A 17,760-nucleotide genomic window follows, 5' to 3' on the forward strand; every position below is an offset into this window, starting at 1 on the left:
AGGGTTAGAGGAAAAATGTTTTCACTGGATGGTAGTGAGTGTCTTGAATTCTCTGCTTGGGGGGGTGGGTGAGGGGGGGGATGATGTTGAGGTAGAAACCCCCAACACATTGGAAAGGAACCTGGCTCTGCCCTAATGTGCTAGAACCCCAAAGGGCTGGGAAGTGGGATTAGTTTATTCAGCTAGTACAGACATTGACAGGTTGAATGGCCTCTTTCAAACTTACTACTTTGTATCACAACAATAACCAAAGCAATCTATTTTTTATATAAAGTAGCCAAGGGTCATTTAATGCCATTGAATGTGATACACAAATGCATGTTGTTGCAAAATAAAGCTTGTTCTCTCCTTGTTCCTTCCAGGCTACTTCCTCCTTTTTTTGATAGAATTTAAAGTTTTTTTTTTAAAAAAAGGATTACATAGCTTAGGGGTTAACAGAGATGACCCTTGGATGGCTGCAGCAGCCAATGCTCCAAGGGAAAGTGTCTCTGGTTGTATCATTGCTTCCTGTGTTGTTTTAATTTCCATTGTCTCGCTCGTTCCCAGGGAGCAGAGACTAGGAAGCGCTCACCAACCCTCAGCAGCCAGTTTAAACGCTCGCTGGAGCTGCTGATGAGAACTCTCAGCGTCTGCCAGCCTTTCTTTGTCCGCTGCATCAAACCCAACGAGTACAAGAAGTCCATGGTAAGTCTCGCCGAGCCACTTCATCTGAGCAGAACCGCAGGAGAATGTGAATTGCCGAGCTCGGCTAAATCAATGCTGAGTCGCTTCCTGGGGAAGGAGGAGACAGTTGTCAGCACAGGAGCTAGTGAGGGGAAGAAACCTTTTTTTTACAAGTTGTTAACTGTTCATGGAGCAGGGTGTACTTAAAAAGGGTCCAAACATCAAAGGGTTTCCAATTTTTGTTTTTGTTAAAAATACACATGATGATAAATTGCTATTCTATTCAAAGTGTAAAGTAAACTCCATATGCAAACTGTCTCCAGCTCGGGGGCTGGCATTGTAATAAAACTGGAAAAATTGTCCAGCTCGATGTCTGGAGAGGCTTTGTAGGAAGCTCTGGGTTCAAGTCGCACTTGCTCCAGCGGCAACTAGTGTGTGGGCAGCTTGACCGTTATCATTTTAAAGGCTTGTAGCACCATGTTGATGTCCCTCTGTCTGAGCCAGAGGGTCCCAAGGTTCACATCTCACTGCCCCCTCCTCGGTGTGTTTGCCGTGGAGATGTGTCGTGTCATATAAAGATCGTCACCCTACTCCCAGAGGGCCATGGGGCTGCTCTCTCACCAGGGAGAGTCGGCTGATGGTGAGTTTAACCCAAGGGTGTACCCTCTCCTAGCTGACCCAGATCTCCCAGCGTCTATCCCCAGCATGTTGCAGAAACCCTGCACAGCAGAGAAAAAGACCAGGAAGAGCAACTAGTGGATTTGCCCTTGCACAATGTGATGGCCCACAGTCCCTGAGGGTCCAGGAGCTCAGGCAATGGGAGCTAGAATCACTCGTAGGATGGCAGATTTCCTTCCCTAAAGGACACTAGTGAACCAGATGGGGTTTTTTTTCTGTGACAAATGATGGTTTTATGGTCACAATCACTGTGAGACTGGCTTTTAATTCAAGATTCAACAATTAAATATTAAATTTCTCCAGCTCCCGTGGTGAGGTTTGAACCTGTCACCAAAGCAGGAGCCTGGACCTCCTATTATTTGTCACATAACTACTACACTACCACCTCCCCAGCGAGTGATGTGCTGTTAGTTGAAATCTCAATGTTTATGATCTGGTCACCTGAGATTCTAACATGCGATCTTCCCTTCAAGGGTCATAGTTCGTCCCCGAGTGAATAGTGAACCTGAGGATTGTGGGTACTTTCCACCCCATTGCTCACCCCCCTCCCTGCACTCTAGTGATGCCCTGGTCACAAGTAGCTAATTGGAAGAGGAGTCAATCCGGAGTGTCTTCCTGATCCATACTGCATTGTCTGTTTTGCCAATTGGGGCCTATGTTCATTTGCTGGTATCTCTTTGTTCTCGGACAGTTATTTGACCGGGAGCTGTGTGTCCGACAGCTGAGGTACTCTGGAATGATGGAGACCATTCGGATCCGACGGGCTGGCTATCCTATTCGCTACACCTTTGTGGAGTTTGTCGATCGTTATCGGGTACTGATGCCTGGAGTGAAACCAGCTTACAAACAGGTAAATATTCTTTTTCTTCCCTGTATCCTTTCACTGAAGTTCTTGTTTTGCATTTAGATTCTTGGGTCTGCTGGCAAGGTCCAACATTTATTGCCAATTCCTGAGCTGCCTCCATGAGACATTCTGGTCCACGTAGGTGCCACTGAGGTGGAGAAGACAGCTATGTCCAAGGAATTTGTTCCATGACACAGATGGAATTGCTGATTTTTGTGTTGTGCATGGGCAGTAGGACCATGGACTGACCTTTCAATGATGTCACATGCTGCACGTCACTGGGTATAAATATTACAGAGTGGGAGGAGTTCACACTTTCTGGAAGAACACTGAAAAGTGCACATCACCATTGTCCCAGATAACCGTAGGCTCTTCTCTCATTACAGAGAGAGAGAGAGGGATGGCTGGTGGAAAGTTTAACTTGAGGGTTGGTGCCCCTCTGGTGACGGGTGCAGTTGAGATTACTAAGCCTTCATTGTGAAGTCTGCTGGGACGGGAATTGAACCCACACTGTTGGTGTTGCTCTGCATCACAAACAAGCCATCCAGCTAACTGAGCGAATGGGAAAAGCGGGTTTCATTACAGCTGTCTAATCTCTGGAAGATGTCCTGAGGGCACATGGACATGAGGATCCATCATCCCTAACCTGATTTAATAAGAAAGAGCTGGTGTATCTATGATAATCGTGTGCAATAGTCTTCAGTATTAATGTATAATAACGAGTGCTCCTTTTTTGAAAGTTGAGTCTTTGCCTACTCCTCAGCCAGTCTGCCTTATGAGCCATCAAGCCACTTGATAGAGTATTTGTGTCACAGCTGAGATTGTGCTCCTGTAACCTGGCTAGTGTTTATTTCGTGTTCTACAGTATGGAAATGGACCCTTTGGTCCAATCTATCCATGCCGACCAGATTTCCCAAACTAAATTAGTCCCATTTGGCTGATATCCCTCTAAACCTTTCTTCTATCTGTCCAAATGCCTTTTTAAATGTTGTAACTGAACCTGCATCCACCACTTCCTCTGGCCGCTCATTACAAACTTACAAACCACCCTCTGTGTGGCAAACGTTGCCCCTTGGGTCCCTTTCTTAAATCATTCTCCTCTCTCCTTTTTTAAAACAAAAAAGCCGTCTAGTATTGAACTCCCCTACCCTAGGGAAAAGACCTTGTCTGTTTATCCTATTCCATGCCCCTTACGATTTTATAAATCTCTCAGGTCACCCCGCAGCCTCTGACACTCCAGGGGAATAAAGGCCCAGCCTCTCCTTACAACTCAAACCTTCCAGCCCCAGCAACATGCCGGGAAATCTTCTCTGAACCCTCTCCAATTTAATAAAAGTCCTTCCTAAAGAAGTGCAACCGTTTCCCTCTCCTAAATTAAAAAAACCAAACTAACTGCTCTGAGGAAGGGTCACTAGGCCCAAAACGTTAACTCTGCTTTCTCTCCGCGGAGGCTGCCAGAGCTGCTGAGCTTTTCCAGCCACTTCTGTTTCTGTTTTCATTGCTCGATCTTGCTCTGCTGCTTCCCACACGTGTCTACCCTCCAGGTTAGCTGTAGCCTCCTGTGTGGTTTTGTTCCTCCCACCGTGAATCCCAGTGCATTGTCTTTGATTCTGCAATAGAAACAGAACATTCTGGAAACACTTCGCCACTCTCTGGAGTACATGCCCAGCCTCTGGATAATTAGGTTAGATTTCCCTACAGTGTGGAAACAGGCCCTTTGGCCCATCAAGTCCACACCGACCCTCCGAAGAGTAACCCACCCAGGCCCATTTCCCTCTGACTAATGCACCTAACACTATATGGGCCATTTAGCATGGCCAATTCACCTGACCTGCACATCTATGGACTGTGGGAGGAAACTGGAGCACCCGGAGCAAACCCACGCAGACACTGGGAGAATGTGCAAACTCTGCACAGATAGTTGCCCAAGGCTGGAATCGAACCTGGATCCCTGGTGCCGTGGGGCAGCACTGAGCCATGTGCCACCCCGTGCCGTGTAGCGAGACTTCTTCACTCCTGTATTGTTGCACAGATTTTACTGCCTGCTCTGTTGCTGATATAACAAGGCGAGCTTGATTTTCAAATTCTTGGCCACTTTTCCTCTCTCAGCAGCAGATTGAGATTTTTGTTTGTTTCAACAAATATGTAATTTATACCATGATGCCAGTTGAGGACACTGGGAGATGAATGGGGTTTCTTATTGAGAGAGGTTGAACAGGTTAGCCTTTATATAAGAATCTTGGATCAGTTCTCGGGGGATTTGGAGAGGTTGTTTCCCTTTGTGTGAGAGAGTCCAGTAACAGAGGGTGTAATCTGAGTAAGGGGTCAGCCATTGAAGACCGATGAGTGCAGTGAATCTGTGGAAGTCTTATCCCAGAGAGCCATTGAGATTGCCTTATTAAGTATATTCAAGGTCAAGAGAGATTTTTAAGTATAGAGAGAGTCCAGAGTTTTTGTTTAGTTTCCTCATGGGATGTGGACGTCTCTGGCTAGGCCAGCATTTGTTGCCCATCCCTAATTTGGGGCAAAGGTAGGAAAGTGGAGTTAAGGATTATCAGATCAGCCATGATCTCATTGAATGATGGAACAGACTTGATGGGCTGAATGGCTTCCTTATCCAATGTCTTATGATCTATATCCATTGGGGTTTAGACAAATGAAAAGTGATCATAATGAAACATGTAAGACACCTTGAGGGTTTCGATGCTGGGAAGATGGTTCCCCTTGTGTGGTATTCTTTGCCTGATGGCAGGTCAAACTTGTCGCAGCAACAATGTCCACTGTGGTCTGGACGTCCATCGCATCTGGAGTGGGCATAGGCATCCATCCTATTGGCACCAATCTGGTGATCTATGGAGTCCACGCAGCTGTAGTAACACTCTTGATGCAGGTAGTGTCCTGGAGCCACAGATAGAGCATAGAAGATCCAGTTTCTCTCCATCATGGAGAGGACATCTGACCAGGAATTCTGCCACTCATACATGGTGTCATTGGCGACATTGGAAGGATTCCTAGTTTGATGCTCGACCTGCATAGCCATATTTGGGATGCACCTTCAGTAACTGTCAGGGTGTTGAGTGGGACCTGAAGCTAGAGATTCTAAATCAGAAGGTCAGAAATATCCGGGTGAGTAGGCATTTGGCCCCTACTATTTTATAAAATCATGGCTGATCCACCAAGGCCTAGACTCCCCTTTTCATGCCTATTCCTCATTGCTCTCAACTCAATATTTCAAAAAATAATTTACTGCTTTAAATGAAGAAGAGCAGCACGGTGGCTCAGACCTCAGTGTTAGGGAGCCAAGTTCAATTTGTGGAGTTTGCACATTCTCCCCGTGTCTGTGTGGGTTTCCTCTGGGTTCTCCGGTTTCCTCCCACAGTCCAAAGATGTGCAGGTCAGGTGAATTGGTCATGCTAAATTGTCCATAGTCAGGGGTGAATACGGGGAATGGGTCTGGGTGGGATATTCTTCAGAGGGTCGGTGTGGACTTGTTGGGCTGAAGGGCCTGTTTCCATACTGTAGGGAATCAAATCTGATCTAATTATTCTATACTCTAATGAATAAAGATCTAACCTGTTTAGTCACTCCAGAACATACTGCGACTTGGCATCAGTAGGTGGGGAGGTATCAGATCACACCGCTCCCCCCCCCCCCCCCCCCCCCCCCCCCCCCCCCCCCCGGGAAATGCCATTTCCACCTTTACTGCTAAGGACTTGAAGTTTAGAAATAGGGAAGTCTTGTTCCAACTGTACAGGGTGTTGGTGAGGCCACACCTGGGAATTTTGGTCCCCATATTTAAGAAAGGATACCCCATCATTGGAGTTAGTTCAAAAAGCAATTCGCTCAGCTGATGCATGTGCTCCTTGCTGGTCAGGTATGTCAACTTGACTGCCTTGAGGTTTAACTGCGATGACAAAAATATTATTGTTTTCAGAAGTCAGTCCCTCTGTCTCACATGCACCATGCTGTAGTGAAGAACTGGTTAAGATTACTCAGACAAACCTGGAATGGGGTGAAGCAGAGTGGCTCAGGGTTGGGGGGGCTGATCTGATACCTCCCCACCTACTGATGCCAGGTCGCAGTATGTTCTGGAATCAGGGAGGGCGGGGGGAAACCGTTTTCATTCGATTAGTAAAACTTTATTTCTTAAAACACCACCTTCTCGCTTGCCAGGGAGATCTGCGCGGTACATGTCAACGGATAGCAGAGGCAGTTCTGGGACAAGATGGAGACTGGCAGATCGGAAAGACGAAGATTTTCCTAAAGGTGAGTTTAACAAGTTAAATAATTCTATTGTCGACGTGGGAGGGGGCAGCACAACGAGAATAGGAGTTTACCAGACTGATTCCTCGGATGGTGTATGAAGAGACTGGATCGGTTCAGACTATGTACGCTGGCATTTAGAACAAGCAGGGGAAATCTCTCAAACCTAATAAGGTTCTAACAGGATCAGACCGGGTGAATGCAGAAAGGCTGTTTCTGATGACCGGGGAGGTAGAACCAGAGGGTCACAGTCTAAGATATGGTGTAGGTCAGATATGGAGTATCTTGATCAGATTGGCCAATGGGCTGAGGAGTGGAAGATGAAGTTTAATTTAGATTAATGTGAGCTGCTGCATTTTGGTATGGCAAATGAAGGCAGGATTTACAGAGTTAATGGTAGGGCCCTGGGGTGTGTTGCCAAGCAGAGACCATGGCGGGGGGACAGGTGCATAGTTCCTTGATAGTGGAGTTGCATGTAGACAGGCTGGTGAAGAAGGCTTTTTGGTACGCTCACCCTCATTGGTCAGGACATTGGCTATAGAATTTTGGACATCTGCCGCAGCTGTACAGGACATTGGTGAGGCCAGTTTTAGAATACTGTGTACAAATCTGGTCGTCCTTCTCCAGGAAATATGTTAAATTTGAAAGGGTGCAGAAAAGATTAACAAGATGTTGGGACTGCAGGGTTTGAGCAATAGGCCGGGGCTATTTTCAATGGAACACCAGAGGCTGAGGGATGTTGTTTTTAGAGGTTTATGAAATCACGGGGGACATGGAGAAGGTTAATAGCCAAGATCTTTTTCCTAGGGTAGGAGAGTTCAAAGCAGAAAGGTGTAGGTTTAGGGTGAGAAGAGAAAGACTTAAAAACAACCTGAGGGGTAACTTTTTCACACACAGGGTGGTACGTGTATGGAAAGAGCTGCCAGAGGAAGTGGTGGAGGTTGGTACAAGGGATCTAGGCTGAGTGTTGGTCAGAGCAGTTGGGCTAAAGGGCCTGTTTCCACACTGTGGGGAACCTCATCTAATCTAATCCATAGAAGTTGGGAGGTCATGTTGCGGCTGTACGGGACATTGGTTAGGCAACTTTTAGAATATTATGTGTAATTCTGATCTCCTTGCTATCAGAAGAATGTTGTGAACCTTGAAAGGGTTCAGAAAAGATTTACAAGAATATTGCCAGGGTTGAAGGATTTGAGCTACAGGGAGAGGCTAAATTGGCTAGGATGTTCTCTCTGGAGCGTCGGAGGCTTTATAAGGTTTATAAAATCATGAGGGGCATGGATAGAGTAAATAGACAAGGTCTCTTCCCTAGGGTGGGGGAGTCTAGAAATAGAGGGCATAGATTTAGGGTGAGAGGGGAAAGGTATAAAATAGACCAAAGGGGCAAGTTTTTCATGCAGAGGGTGGTGCGTGTATGGAATGAGCTGCCAGAGGAAGTGGTGGAGGCTGGTACAATTACAATATTTAAAAGACTTCTGGATGGGTATATGAATAGGAAGGGTTTAGAGGGATATGGGCCAAATGCTGGTAAATGGGTCTAGATTAATTTAGGATATTTTTAGTTGGCATGAATGAGTTGGACCGAAGGGTCTGTTTGTGCGCTGTACATCTCTGACTCTAAATGGAACTAGATCAGATTGGGATGTGTAGTTGGTGTGAATGAGTTGGAATGAAGTGTCTGTGCTTTATGATTTTGACTTTTTGAGGAAAAATTTCTTCACCCAGTGGGTGGTGAACTTTTTATTACATTTTAAATTTTTTTTCTCTCAGCGAGTCTGGAATGCACTGCCTGCAAGTGTGGTTGAGGCAGGTTTAATCGAGGTAGTCAAGAGGAGGTTTGGATGTGTTTTGTTTTTGGGCTGGTAATGGTGTGCAGGGATATAGGGAAAAGAAAGGAGGTTGACACTCTAATGGAATGGGAGCAGGTAATAGTTCAGTGAGTCTGTGGAATTCTCTACCACAGGAACAGGTTGATGCCAAGGAGTTAAATGTAGTTCTTAGGGCTAAAGGAATCAGAGGATATGGAGAGAAAGTGGGAACAGGGGACTGAGTTGGTCAATCAGCCATGATTGTTGTTGAATGGCGGAATAGACCTAAAGGACTGAATGGCCTTCTTCCACTCCTATGTTGCAGTGAGTGCTGCCTGGCAGTGTTTGAACTCTTGGCTTCCGAAGCATTCCTGAATCTGACACATCCTTCTGTAAGAACCCAAAGTAGCCAAGTTGTCTTCTGTTGGTCCAATTATCCTTTTGGAGCCTCTAGCTGGTAGTTACTTGGAACCAGGAGTGATACTCCTCAGCTTTTTGATGGCTGATAACATTGGAATGTTGACCTAACTGGCAGGAACTAAATAAGAAACACCACCTTCCATTGTATTTCATATACCCTGTCACGGCCACCAGAGATCCCAACATGTGTAACAGCTGATGAAGTCTGGTTGCTGTTGTAATGCAGGAAACGTAGCTGCCATTTTCGCACAACAAGCTCCCAGGAACCGCAATGTGATAAATGACCAGGCAATTAGTTTGTGATGCTGATGGATGGGTAGGTACTGGCAATAAACCCCCTTTCTTTGCAGTAGTGGTACGGGATCATGAAGCCCAGTGAGGGTAGACCGCGCTGTTGGTCAATAAGATACTTCGTCCAATTATCTCTTCCACTTTGTTCTTCTGGTGATTGAGAGGGATTTTTCCATGTTGCACTTAGGTGAAATGTACTAAAGAGATGAAATCTGTGTGTATACCATATTCTGAAACCGGAGAGGTGAGGAGCTGCCAATTGTTTGGTCAGCAGTGTGATCTACTTGAAGCGAAATGAAACTAATGCATTTCAGAATCTCAAATGTTCTGGCGCAGAGGCAGATCAAGATGGGAGATGCTAGCATCGTGGTAATGCCAACAGGCTATTCGTCCAGGGACAAAAAAAATGTGGTGCTGGGAAAGTACAGCCGGTCAGGCAGCATCCTAAGCCCCCTTCCCCCTCCATGTTCCTGACGAAGGACTTCTGCCCGAAATGTCAACTCTCCTCCTCGGATGCTGCCTGACCTGCTGTGCTTTTCCAGCGCCACATGTTTTGACTCTGACTGCCCAGCATCTGCAGTCCTCCCCTTTCCCCTACTCATCCAGGGAGCCAGGTGAACAATCAGGTGTCAGGGGTTCCAGAACAACCGCAATGACTGACCGAACTTGCATTCAATTAATATATCTGGAAAATAAATCTCGTTTCCATGGTAGTTGTGGAATTATCACCAATTGTTGTTAAAACCCATCTGGTTCACTGATGCCCTTTTTAGGGAAAGTAACTGCAGTCCTTACCTGGTCTGGCCTAAATAAGACTCCACACTCTTAGAAATGGGGTTGCTCTGCAATGGATGAGCAAGCCACTCCATTCAAGGGCAATTAAGGATGGGTAACAAATGTCACCAGCAGCGATCACATCTCTTGTACTAATAGAGGAGGAGGCCATTCAACCCATCAGGGATGTACTGGCTGTCTGAATGATCGTCATAACATAATGCCATTCCCCCAGCCCTTTCCACAGGATGTTGGAAACAGGACATTGTTTCTGTTTAAATAATTGCCTGGTGCCCTCTTGGAAGGTCTTGATTGAGCCTGTCTCCAGCAAGGCTCCTGGACATTGCCAAGTGACGATGTGGCTGGGACAGACTGGAATCTGTCCTGTGAATCTCCTCTGAACTGCCTCCAGTTCAACTTTATCCCTGAAATAGATGCTGGGACAGACTGAGGAGGTGGGCTTTGCATTAAGGGGTGTCTGTCACCTTCAGTATATCTTTTATCCTGAATAAAGGGAGCTCTATGGAGTGGCCCTTAGCTCCAGGCTCACTCATGAATGAGTCCCACAGATGCAAAGACCCGTAACCCATAGGCCATTAAGATTTCTGTGCTTCTTGTTTTCCTGTGGGATGAGGCAAGGCTCTCACTTATTTTAACCCATCCCCAACTGCCCTCAAACTGAGTGGCTTGCTCAACATTTCAGAGGGTACTAAAGAGTCAAACCTGTTCGCTGTGGGTCTGGAGTCACATGTAGGCCTGACCAGATATGGATGGCAGTTTCCTTCCCCCCGCCCCAGTCCAAATCTGGCGTCTTGTGAATCACCAATTCACTGCGTTATCAGTGACCTTGCCCTCAGTTCTGGGATTTCCATTCTAAACCCCTTTGCTTCTCTTCCCCCTCTCTTTTCAGAAGCTTCCCACTTTAACCAGGCTTGTGCTCTCCTTCCTTTGTATCTCCCTCCTAGGCAACTGGAGGGTCCAGTTTTGTTCGATAGCATTCCTGTGAAGTGCCTCAGTGTTTTATTTTGTTATAAAGGCTCGAGTCTCTGTGACTATGACTGCCTGAGGGGATGGCCCTGTTTGTTTTTACCCTGCCCACCCACTGGGGAGTTTATCAGGGAGTCTCAGCTGTGCCTACGTCAGGAAGCTGCTTTATTCATTTTTTTACTTTGTTTATGGCTGAGGACAGCAGGAGATTTCCACTTCCTGTCCGGAAACTCCAGATCTTCTGATGGGGCAGTGGTGATTGTAGAAGGCCGTTGTCATGGCAACGGCAGAGAAACCAGAGAGTGAGTGGACAGATTATTTTAGGAACTTTTTCAGTGTTGCAATCACGTGGGATGGGAGAGGATTGGAATATAGTGGTTGTCAGTCAATGGTCTCGAAATATACTGACTGCCACACGTTTCTTAAACGATAAATGCTGTGCTGTCACTCTGTTTCATTTGGCACTTGCTGAACATTTTCAAGGTGGAGAATCTGTTTGGGTAGAACTGAAACAGAAAAGGGACAGAGCTTCAGGATGATTGCTTATCAGCTACCAAGCAGCAGTCACTGCGTTTTATAGTTCAAGGAACCGACAATAAAAGTACAGCTGCAACTGTACAAAGCATTAGATAGACCACAGCTGGAGTGTTGTGTGCAAGCATTGATCTCCCTGCCTGGGGAGGGAGAGTTGTATTGGAGGCCTTTCAGAGAAGGTTCACAAGATTGATTCCAGAGGTGAGTTTGACTTATGAGGAGAGATTGGCCACTTGAGGCCTGTACTCTCGGGAGTTTAGACAGAGGAGAGGAAATCCAACTGAGATATGATTTAGATTCCCATAGTCTGGAAACAGGCCCTTCGGCCCAACATGTCCATACTGACCCTCCAAAGAGTAACCCACCCAGACTCACTCCCCTTTCCTATATTGGCCCTGACTAATGTACCTTACACTACGGGAAATTTAGCATGGCCAATTCACCTGACCTGCACATTTTTGGACTGTGGGAGGAAACCAGAGCACCCAGAGGAAACCCACACAGACACTGGGAGAATGTGCAAACTCCACACAGTCACTCAAGGCAGGAATCAAACCTGGGTCCCTGGCGCTATGAGGCAGCATTGCTAACCACTAGGCCACTGTACTGCCACCAAAGAGATGCTAAAGAGGGTTGACATAGAGAAGAGAGCTACTAGAATAGATAAGAGCAAACCGGTGGATATGGTACTCTTTTAGACTTGCAGAAGGCTTTCAATAACTTTTATGAAAGCTTAGTAAAGAAACATGAGAGCACTTGGTTTTTGGGAAGTATGTGCTGGCATGGAGGGGGCTCTTGTGGTGTGGTGGTAGGGTCCCGCCCTCTGAGGCAGGTGGCCCTGGTTCAAGTTCCACCTGTTCTGAAGGTGGGTGATAACATCACTGTACAGGTTGATTTTAAAATGGAATGTATCTAGACTGGCATGGATGGGGAACCAATTTAACAGACCGAAAACCTAGGGATAAATGGGTTAATTCAGTTTGGTACATCAAGGCTCAGTGTTCAGACTTCCAGCTAACAATATACATCAATGACTAGGATATGGTGATTAAATGTATTCGTTCCAAGTTTGAAGATGACATAAAACTGAGGTGCCTCCAAAGATTTTTCAGGACAGGTGAAGTTAGTGGGCAAAGATAACAAAAACAGGAATTGCTGGAAAAGCTCAGCAGGTCTGACAACATTTGATTTCTCTGCGCAGCGTTAATGTTTCGGGTTCAGTGACCCTTACTCAGAACTGAAGGCAGCTAGGAAAATGTCAGTTTGTATCAGAAGGGAGAGTGGAGGGATGGGGTAAGGAGTAAACATTGGGTGGGGATAGAGCCCAAAGAGAGACACAAACAGTTGAACAGACAAAGGAGTGGGTAATGATCTGACTGAGGAGGGTGAGGAGATGTTAATGGAGACTGTTGGTGGCTAACAATAATGTAGTGGCAGACTATGCGATAACCAGGAGAAACTGAGGCCTGGAGATTGGAGTCAAAAAGTGTGGTGCTGGTAAAGTACAGCTGGTCAGACAGCATCCGAGGTGTAGGAGCGTCAACGTTTTGTGCATAAGCTCTTCTTCAGCTCCTCTGCTGAAGAGCTTATGCTCATCATTGACTCTCCCGCTCCTTGGATGCTGCCTGACCGGCTCTACTTTTCCAGCACCACACTTTTTGACTCTGTGTGGTTATATTCAGCCTGGGGGAGACTCTATACCTAGAGTACCGATTTGCAGATTGGTCACCTTATGTGACCCCTCAGTCAGTGAGCCATAGATGCTCTCCTCTAGAAATCTAAAAGGAGTAGACTATTCAGCCATTATGACCCTGTACCATTGCAGGGTTAATCTGTATCTTCATTTGCACACCTTGAATTCATTATTCCTTTGTGCTGCTTGTGTTCCAAATTGTGTAAAATTTTCTTTTATTTTAAAAGATGTTCTCTTATGGGGCATGGGTGCCACTGGCTGGGTCAACATTTGTTGTCTGTCCCTAGTTGCCCTTGAAGGTGGGGGTGAGCTGCCGCCTTAAACCACTGTAGTCCATCTACCATAGGTAGACCCACAATGCGCTTGAGGGAGTTCCAGGATTTTGACCCAGTGACCCTGAAGGAACAGTGATATATTTGAGTCCACGTGGTGAGTGGCTTGGAGGGGAACTTGTGGGAGGTGGTGTTCCCATGTATCTGCTGCCTTTGTCCTTTCTAATGGGACATGATTGTGGGTTTTGGAATAAACCTATCCTTTCCATTTTCATAGGGAAGTGTGTTTCAGATTTCCATTGATTCTTGATCAATATGTTGCATGGATAATGATTTGGGCTCCTTCCATTGTTTGAGCCGGCTCCAGTGCTAGTGCCGAGATAGGGTTCGGTGAGATTCCCGCCTCTCTCATTTCTCACCACGTTACTCTCTTCTCAAGGGCTGCTTTACTGAGCTGGACAGTCTCCACTGGATCCCTGTCTTTAAGAATGATTATATTTTGACCTGTAGGAATTCAATTAACCTCTTCAACTCTCCTTGCCTATCAAATACTAAATAGTTCTCCAATATAGTTCTTCCGTTCCTCTGTCTCCAAGTCTTAATAGCATGAACTGTCCTATTGTCATTGCTTTCCTGACAAGATGGAACCATTGGTAGTCGAGAACTCCAATATCATTTGAACAGAGACACTGAAATATTGATGACATTTTGCATTTATCAGGACAATTTGCAAGAACCCCAAGTCTCAATGATAACCATTTGTATAATTAACATGTTCATTCCCGTTATTATATCGGTAACATCCAAGGCTACAGGCCAAATGGGTAGGAAAATGGGATTAGAATAGTCTGATGCTTGATGTCCAGCATGGACATGTTGGGCCACTTTCTGTGCTGTAAAGACTCTGACTCTCAATGACAGTAGGAAATGTTAGATATTAACAAAGCTCTGGGCTGGTGGAAGGATCCATTGCCCTCTTTTTTTCTTAAATGTTCTATATTGTGATGGAGGTTTTGTTACTAGCGCTAAACCTGCCTTGTGTCTGTTTTTATTTCAGGATCACCATGATATGTTGCTGGAGATCGAGCGAGACAAGGCCATCACTGGCAAGGTCATCCTCATTCAGAAAGTGGTTCGGGGTTTTAAAGACAGGTAGGACTCATCAAAAGGTCGTAATGTGATGGATATTGTTCAAAGGAATTGTCCTTTCAAACACTTGGCGTTTCAGCAGTTTGACCTATTCAGTGTTAATGTCAACTTTAATCCATTTCCCCGCCACTGCAAAAGATCAATTAGCAACCATTGCCGGTCTCGAGTTTATCCTGAATATGAAATATGCAAATAAGACTAGTCCTGTGATGTGTGGGGGAGGGAAAATCTCATCATGCAATGACATGACTTCTCTCTCTTTTCCTTATGTTGAGGTGGTGACCTTGTGGTATTTCTCGCTGGGGGCGGGGGCAGGATTTTCGGTTACCAATCCAATGTTCTGGTGGCATATGTTCGAATCCCACCACAGCAGATAATGAAATTTGAACTTAGAGTTCCCTATGGGAACCGTGTGACCACGGCTGATTGTCATTAAAAACCTGTCTGTGTCACTAATATCCTTTAGGGAAGGACATCTGCCGTTCTTACCTGGTTTGGCCTAACTGACTCCAGACCCACAGCAGTGGGGTTGACTCTTAAACTGACCTCAGGGCGATTAGGGATCGGCAATAAATGCTGGCCTAGCCAGGAACACCCACATCCCATTTTTTAAAAAAAGTTTTTAAAAAATATCTAAACCTTTTTCTACTTGTACAGACCTTTAATCATAATTCATTAGAACCTTTTTAATGATATTTATGTCCATGGAATAAAGATTAATAGTGCAATTATGTTGACTAATAATTCATTGTCAAAAACATAGGGATTTCTAGATGAGAAAAGTCTGCCTAGTTCTGATTCTGAAACAACAGTAGCTGGAGAAGCTCAGCAGGTCAGGCAGCATCTGTGGAGAGAAATTGGAGTTAACGTTTCGGGTCCCGTGACCCTTTCTCAGAACTGCCTCAGATTCTGAGGAAGGGTCACTGGACCAGAAACATTAACTCCAATTTCTCTCCACAGATGCTGCCTGACCTGCTGAGCTTCTCCAGCTATTTCTATTTTTGTTTGATTTTACAGCATCCGCAGTTCTTTTTGGTTTTTGTTTTTAGTTCTGTTTTTGCTTTTGGTTCTGTCAGCATTTGAGACTGACTCCAGGATATCATAAACCTAGTTTTAGATATCATCTCTGAACAGGGTGATTTTAGAAAACATGTCACATCTGGTGGCAATTGAACCCAGCCCTCCTGCCTCAGAGGTGTGGACATCCCTGTTGTGCCAAGAGTATTCACCAACATTTTTATTATTGATATGACTAATGACTAGTGACTGTAATGGCTAGATGTGCACCTGTGATGTCTATGAAGACATCCGTATTGACCAGGATAATGAGGATAATCCTTTTGTCCTCTCTGGCGTTGTGTATTGGGATCATCCACAGAACGTGGAACAGAATGTCTATCTCTTTAACATCTCATTGGAAGGACTGCATGTATGACAGTGCAGCACTCCCTCAGGACTGCACTGGAACAGCACCCTTGGTTTTGTTTCCATGGGAGTCCTGAATGAGACTTTGAACTCAGGACCTTGAGGTTCAGAGGTGAGTGTGCTCCCATGTGAGCCACAGTGGTTATACTACCACCTGATGGCCATGTGATTTTAAAAAAAAATCCTCTTCACCAATTGGACTGTTTGGATTAATGTACAACCAATACAAAGCAAGGAAAAACTGAGTTCTGGAGTTTTCACTTATTTGAACACTATTGCACCTGTAGTGAGATATTCACCTATTTCTCAACATTATAATTAATATTAATAACAGTTGTGAAGTCTTTGACAAGGATCTGCATGGTAGGCTAATTAGCCAAGTTAGATCATGCTCCTTGAAAGTGGAGTCATAGGTAGATAGGATAGTGAAGAAAGCGTTTGGTATGCTTTCTGTTCTTGGTCAGAGTATTGAGTATAGGAGTTGGGAGATCATGTTGCGGCTGTACAGGACATTGGTTAGGCCACTGTTGGAATATTGCGTGCAATTCTGTTCTCCTTCCTATTGGAAAGATGTTGTGAAACTTGAAAGGGTTTAGAAAAGATTTACAAGGATGTTGCCAGGGTTGGAGGATTTGAGCTATAGGGAGAGGCTGAACAGGCTGGGGCTGTTTTCCCTGAAGCATCGAAGGCTGAGGGGTGATCTTATAAAGGTTTACAAAATCATGAGGGGCATGGATAGGATAAATAGGCAAAGTCTTTTCCCTGGGGTCGGGGAGTCCAGAACTAGAGGGCGTAGGTGTAGGGTGAGAGGAGAAAGATATAAAAGGGACCTAAGGGGCAGCATTTTCATGCAGAGTGTGGTGCGTGTGTGGAATGAGCTGCCAGAGGAAGTGGTGGAGGCTAGTACAATTGCAACATTTTAAAAGGCATTTGGATGGGTGTATGAATAGGAAGGGTTTGGAAGGATATGGGCCGGGTGCTGGCAGGTGGGACTAGATTGGGTTGGGATATCTGGTCAGCATGAACAGGTTGGACCGAAGGGTCTGTTTCTATGCTGTACATCTCTATGGCTTTATATGGGTTTCAGGGTAAGCTTGCCAATTGAATACAAGAGGCAGAGTGTGGTGGAGGGTTGTTTGTTTGGATTGGAGGCTTGTCACCAGTGGTGTTTTGTAAGAATCGGTACTGAGGCCATTATTGCTTATCATTTATATGAACGATTTTGATAAGAATTTAGGAGGAATGGTTATTAGGGTTGCTGATGGCATACTGGGCAATGAAGAAGGTTATCTGAGATTACAGAGAACTTGATCAATTTGGCCAGCGGGCTGAGGAGCAGCAGATGGAGTTTACACCGATCCTCCGAAGAGTAACCCACCCAGACCCATTCTCCTGCATTTTCCCCCAATTAATTCACCTAACCTGCACATTGTGGGATGAAACCGGAGCACCCGAAGAAACCCATGCAGACACTGGGAGAATGTGCAAACTCGACACTGAGAGTCACTCGAGGCTAGAATCAAATCCTGGTGCCATGAGGTAGCAGCGCTAGCCACTGTACCACCACCCCCCCCCCCCCCAAGTTTAATTTGGATAAATGTAAAGTATTGGTAAAACAATCAAGGGTAGGTCTTGTACAGTTAATGGTAAGGTCCAGGGTAGTGTAGCACAGAGACCCAAGGGATTCAGCTCCATTAGTTCTTTGAAAGTGATGTCACACATAGATAGGGTAGTTAAGGTGATTTGATACGCTTGCTTTCATTGCTCAGTGTATGGGATTTGGGACGTCAGGTTGAGGTTGTACAAGATGTTGGTGAGATGTCTTCTGGGCTCCCGTGTAGTTCTGACCACCTTGCTACAAGAAGGATGTTATGAGATTGGAGAGGCTTCAGAAAAGGTTTACCAGGATGTTGCTGGGAATGGAGGGTTTGAGGTATAGAGAGGAGCTATACTCAAGTG

At 45.5% G+C, this 17,760-nt stretch overlaps 1 protein-coding gene across 3 annotated transcripts in view; it reads left to right on the forward strand.

The window, feature by feature from the left end:
* The window catches only part of myo7aa (myosin VIIAa), a 268,705-nt gene that overhangs the window by 148,535 nt on the left and 102,410 nt on the right, over positions 1–17,760 (forward strand). For all 3 annotated transcript variants that reach the window (XM_072576845.1, XM_072576843.1, XM_072576844.1), the window contains 4 exons: positions 547–684; positions 2,033–2,191; positions 6,359–6,451; positions 14,285–14,379. In XM_072576845.1, the coding sequence (XP_072432946.1) occupies positions 547–684; positions 2,033–2,191; positions 6,359–6,451; positions 14,285–14,379 (485 nt within the window). The remainder of the gene's footprint in view (positions 1–546; positions 685–2,032; positions 2,192–6,358; positions 6,452–14,284; positions 14,380–17,760) is intronic.

The sequence above is a fragment of the Chiloscyllium punctatum genome, chromosome 9 (genome assembly GCF_047496795.1).
Source record: "Chiloscyllium punctatum isolate Juve2018m chromosome 9, sChiPun1.3, whole genome shotgun sequence".
Lineage (NCBI taxonomy): Eukaryota > Metazoa > Chordata > Chondrichthyes > Orectolobiformes > Hemiscylliidae > Chiloscyllium > Chiloscyllium punctatum.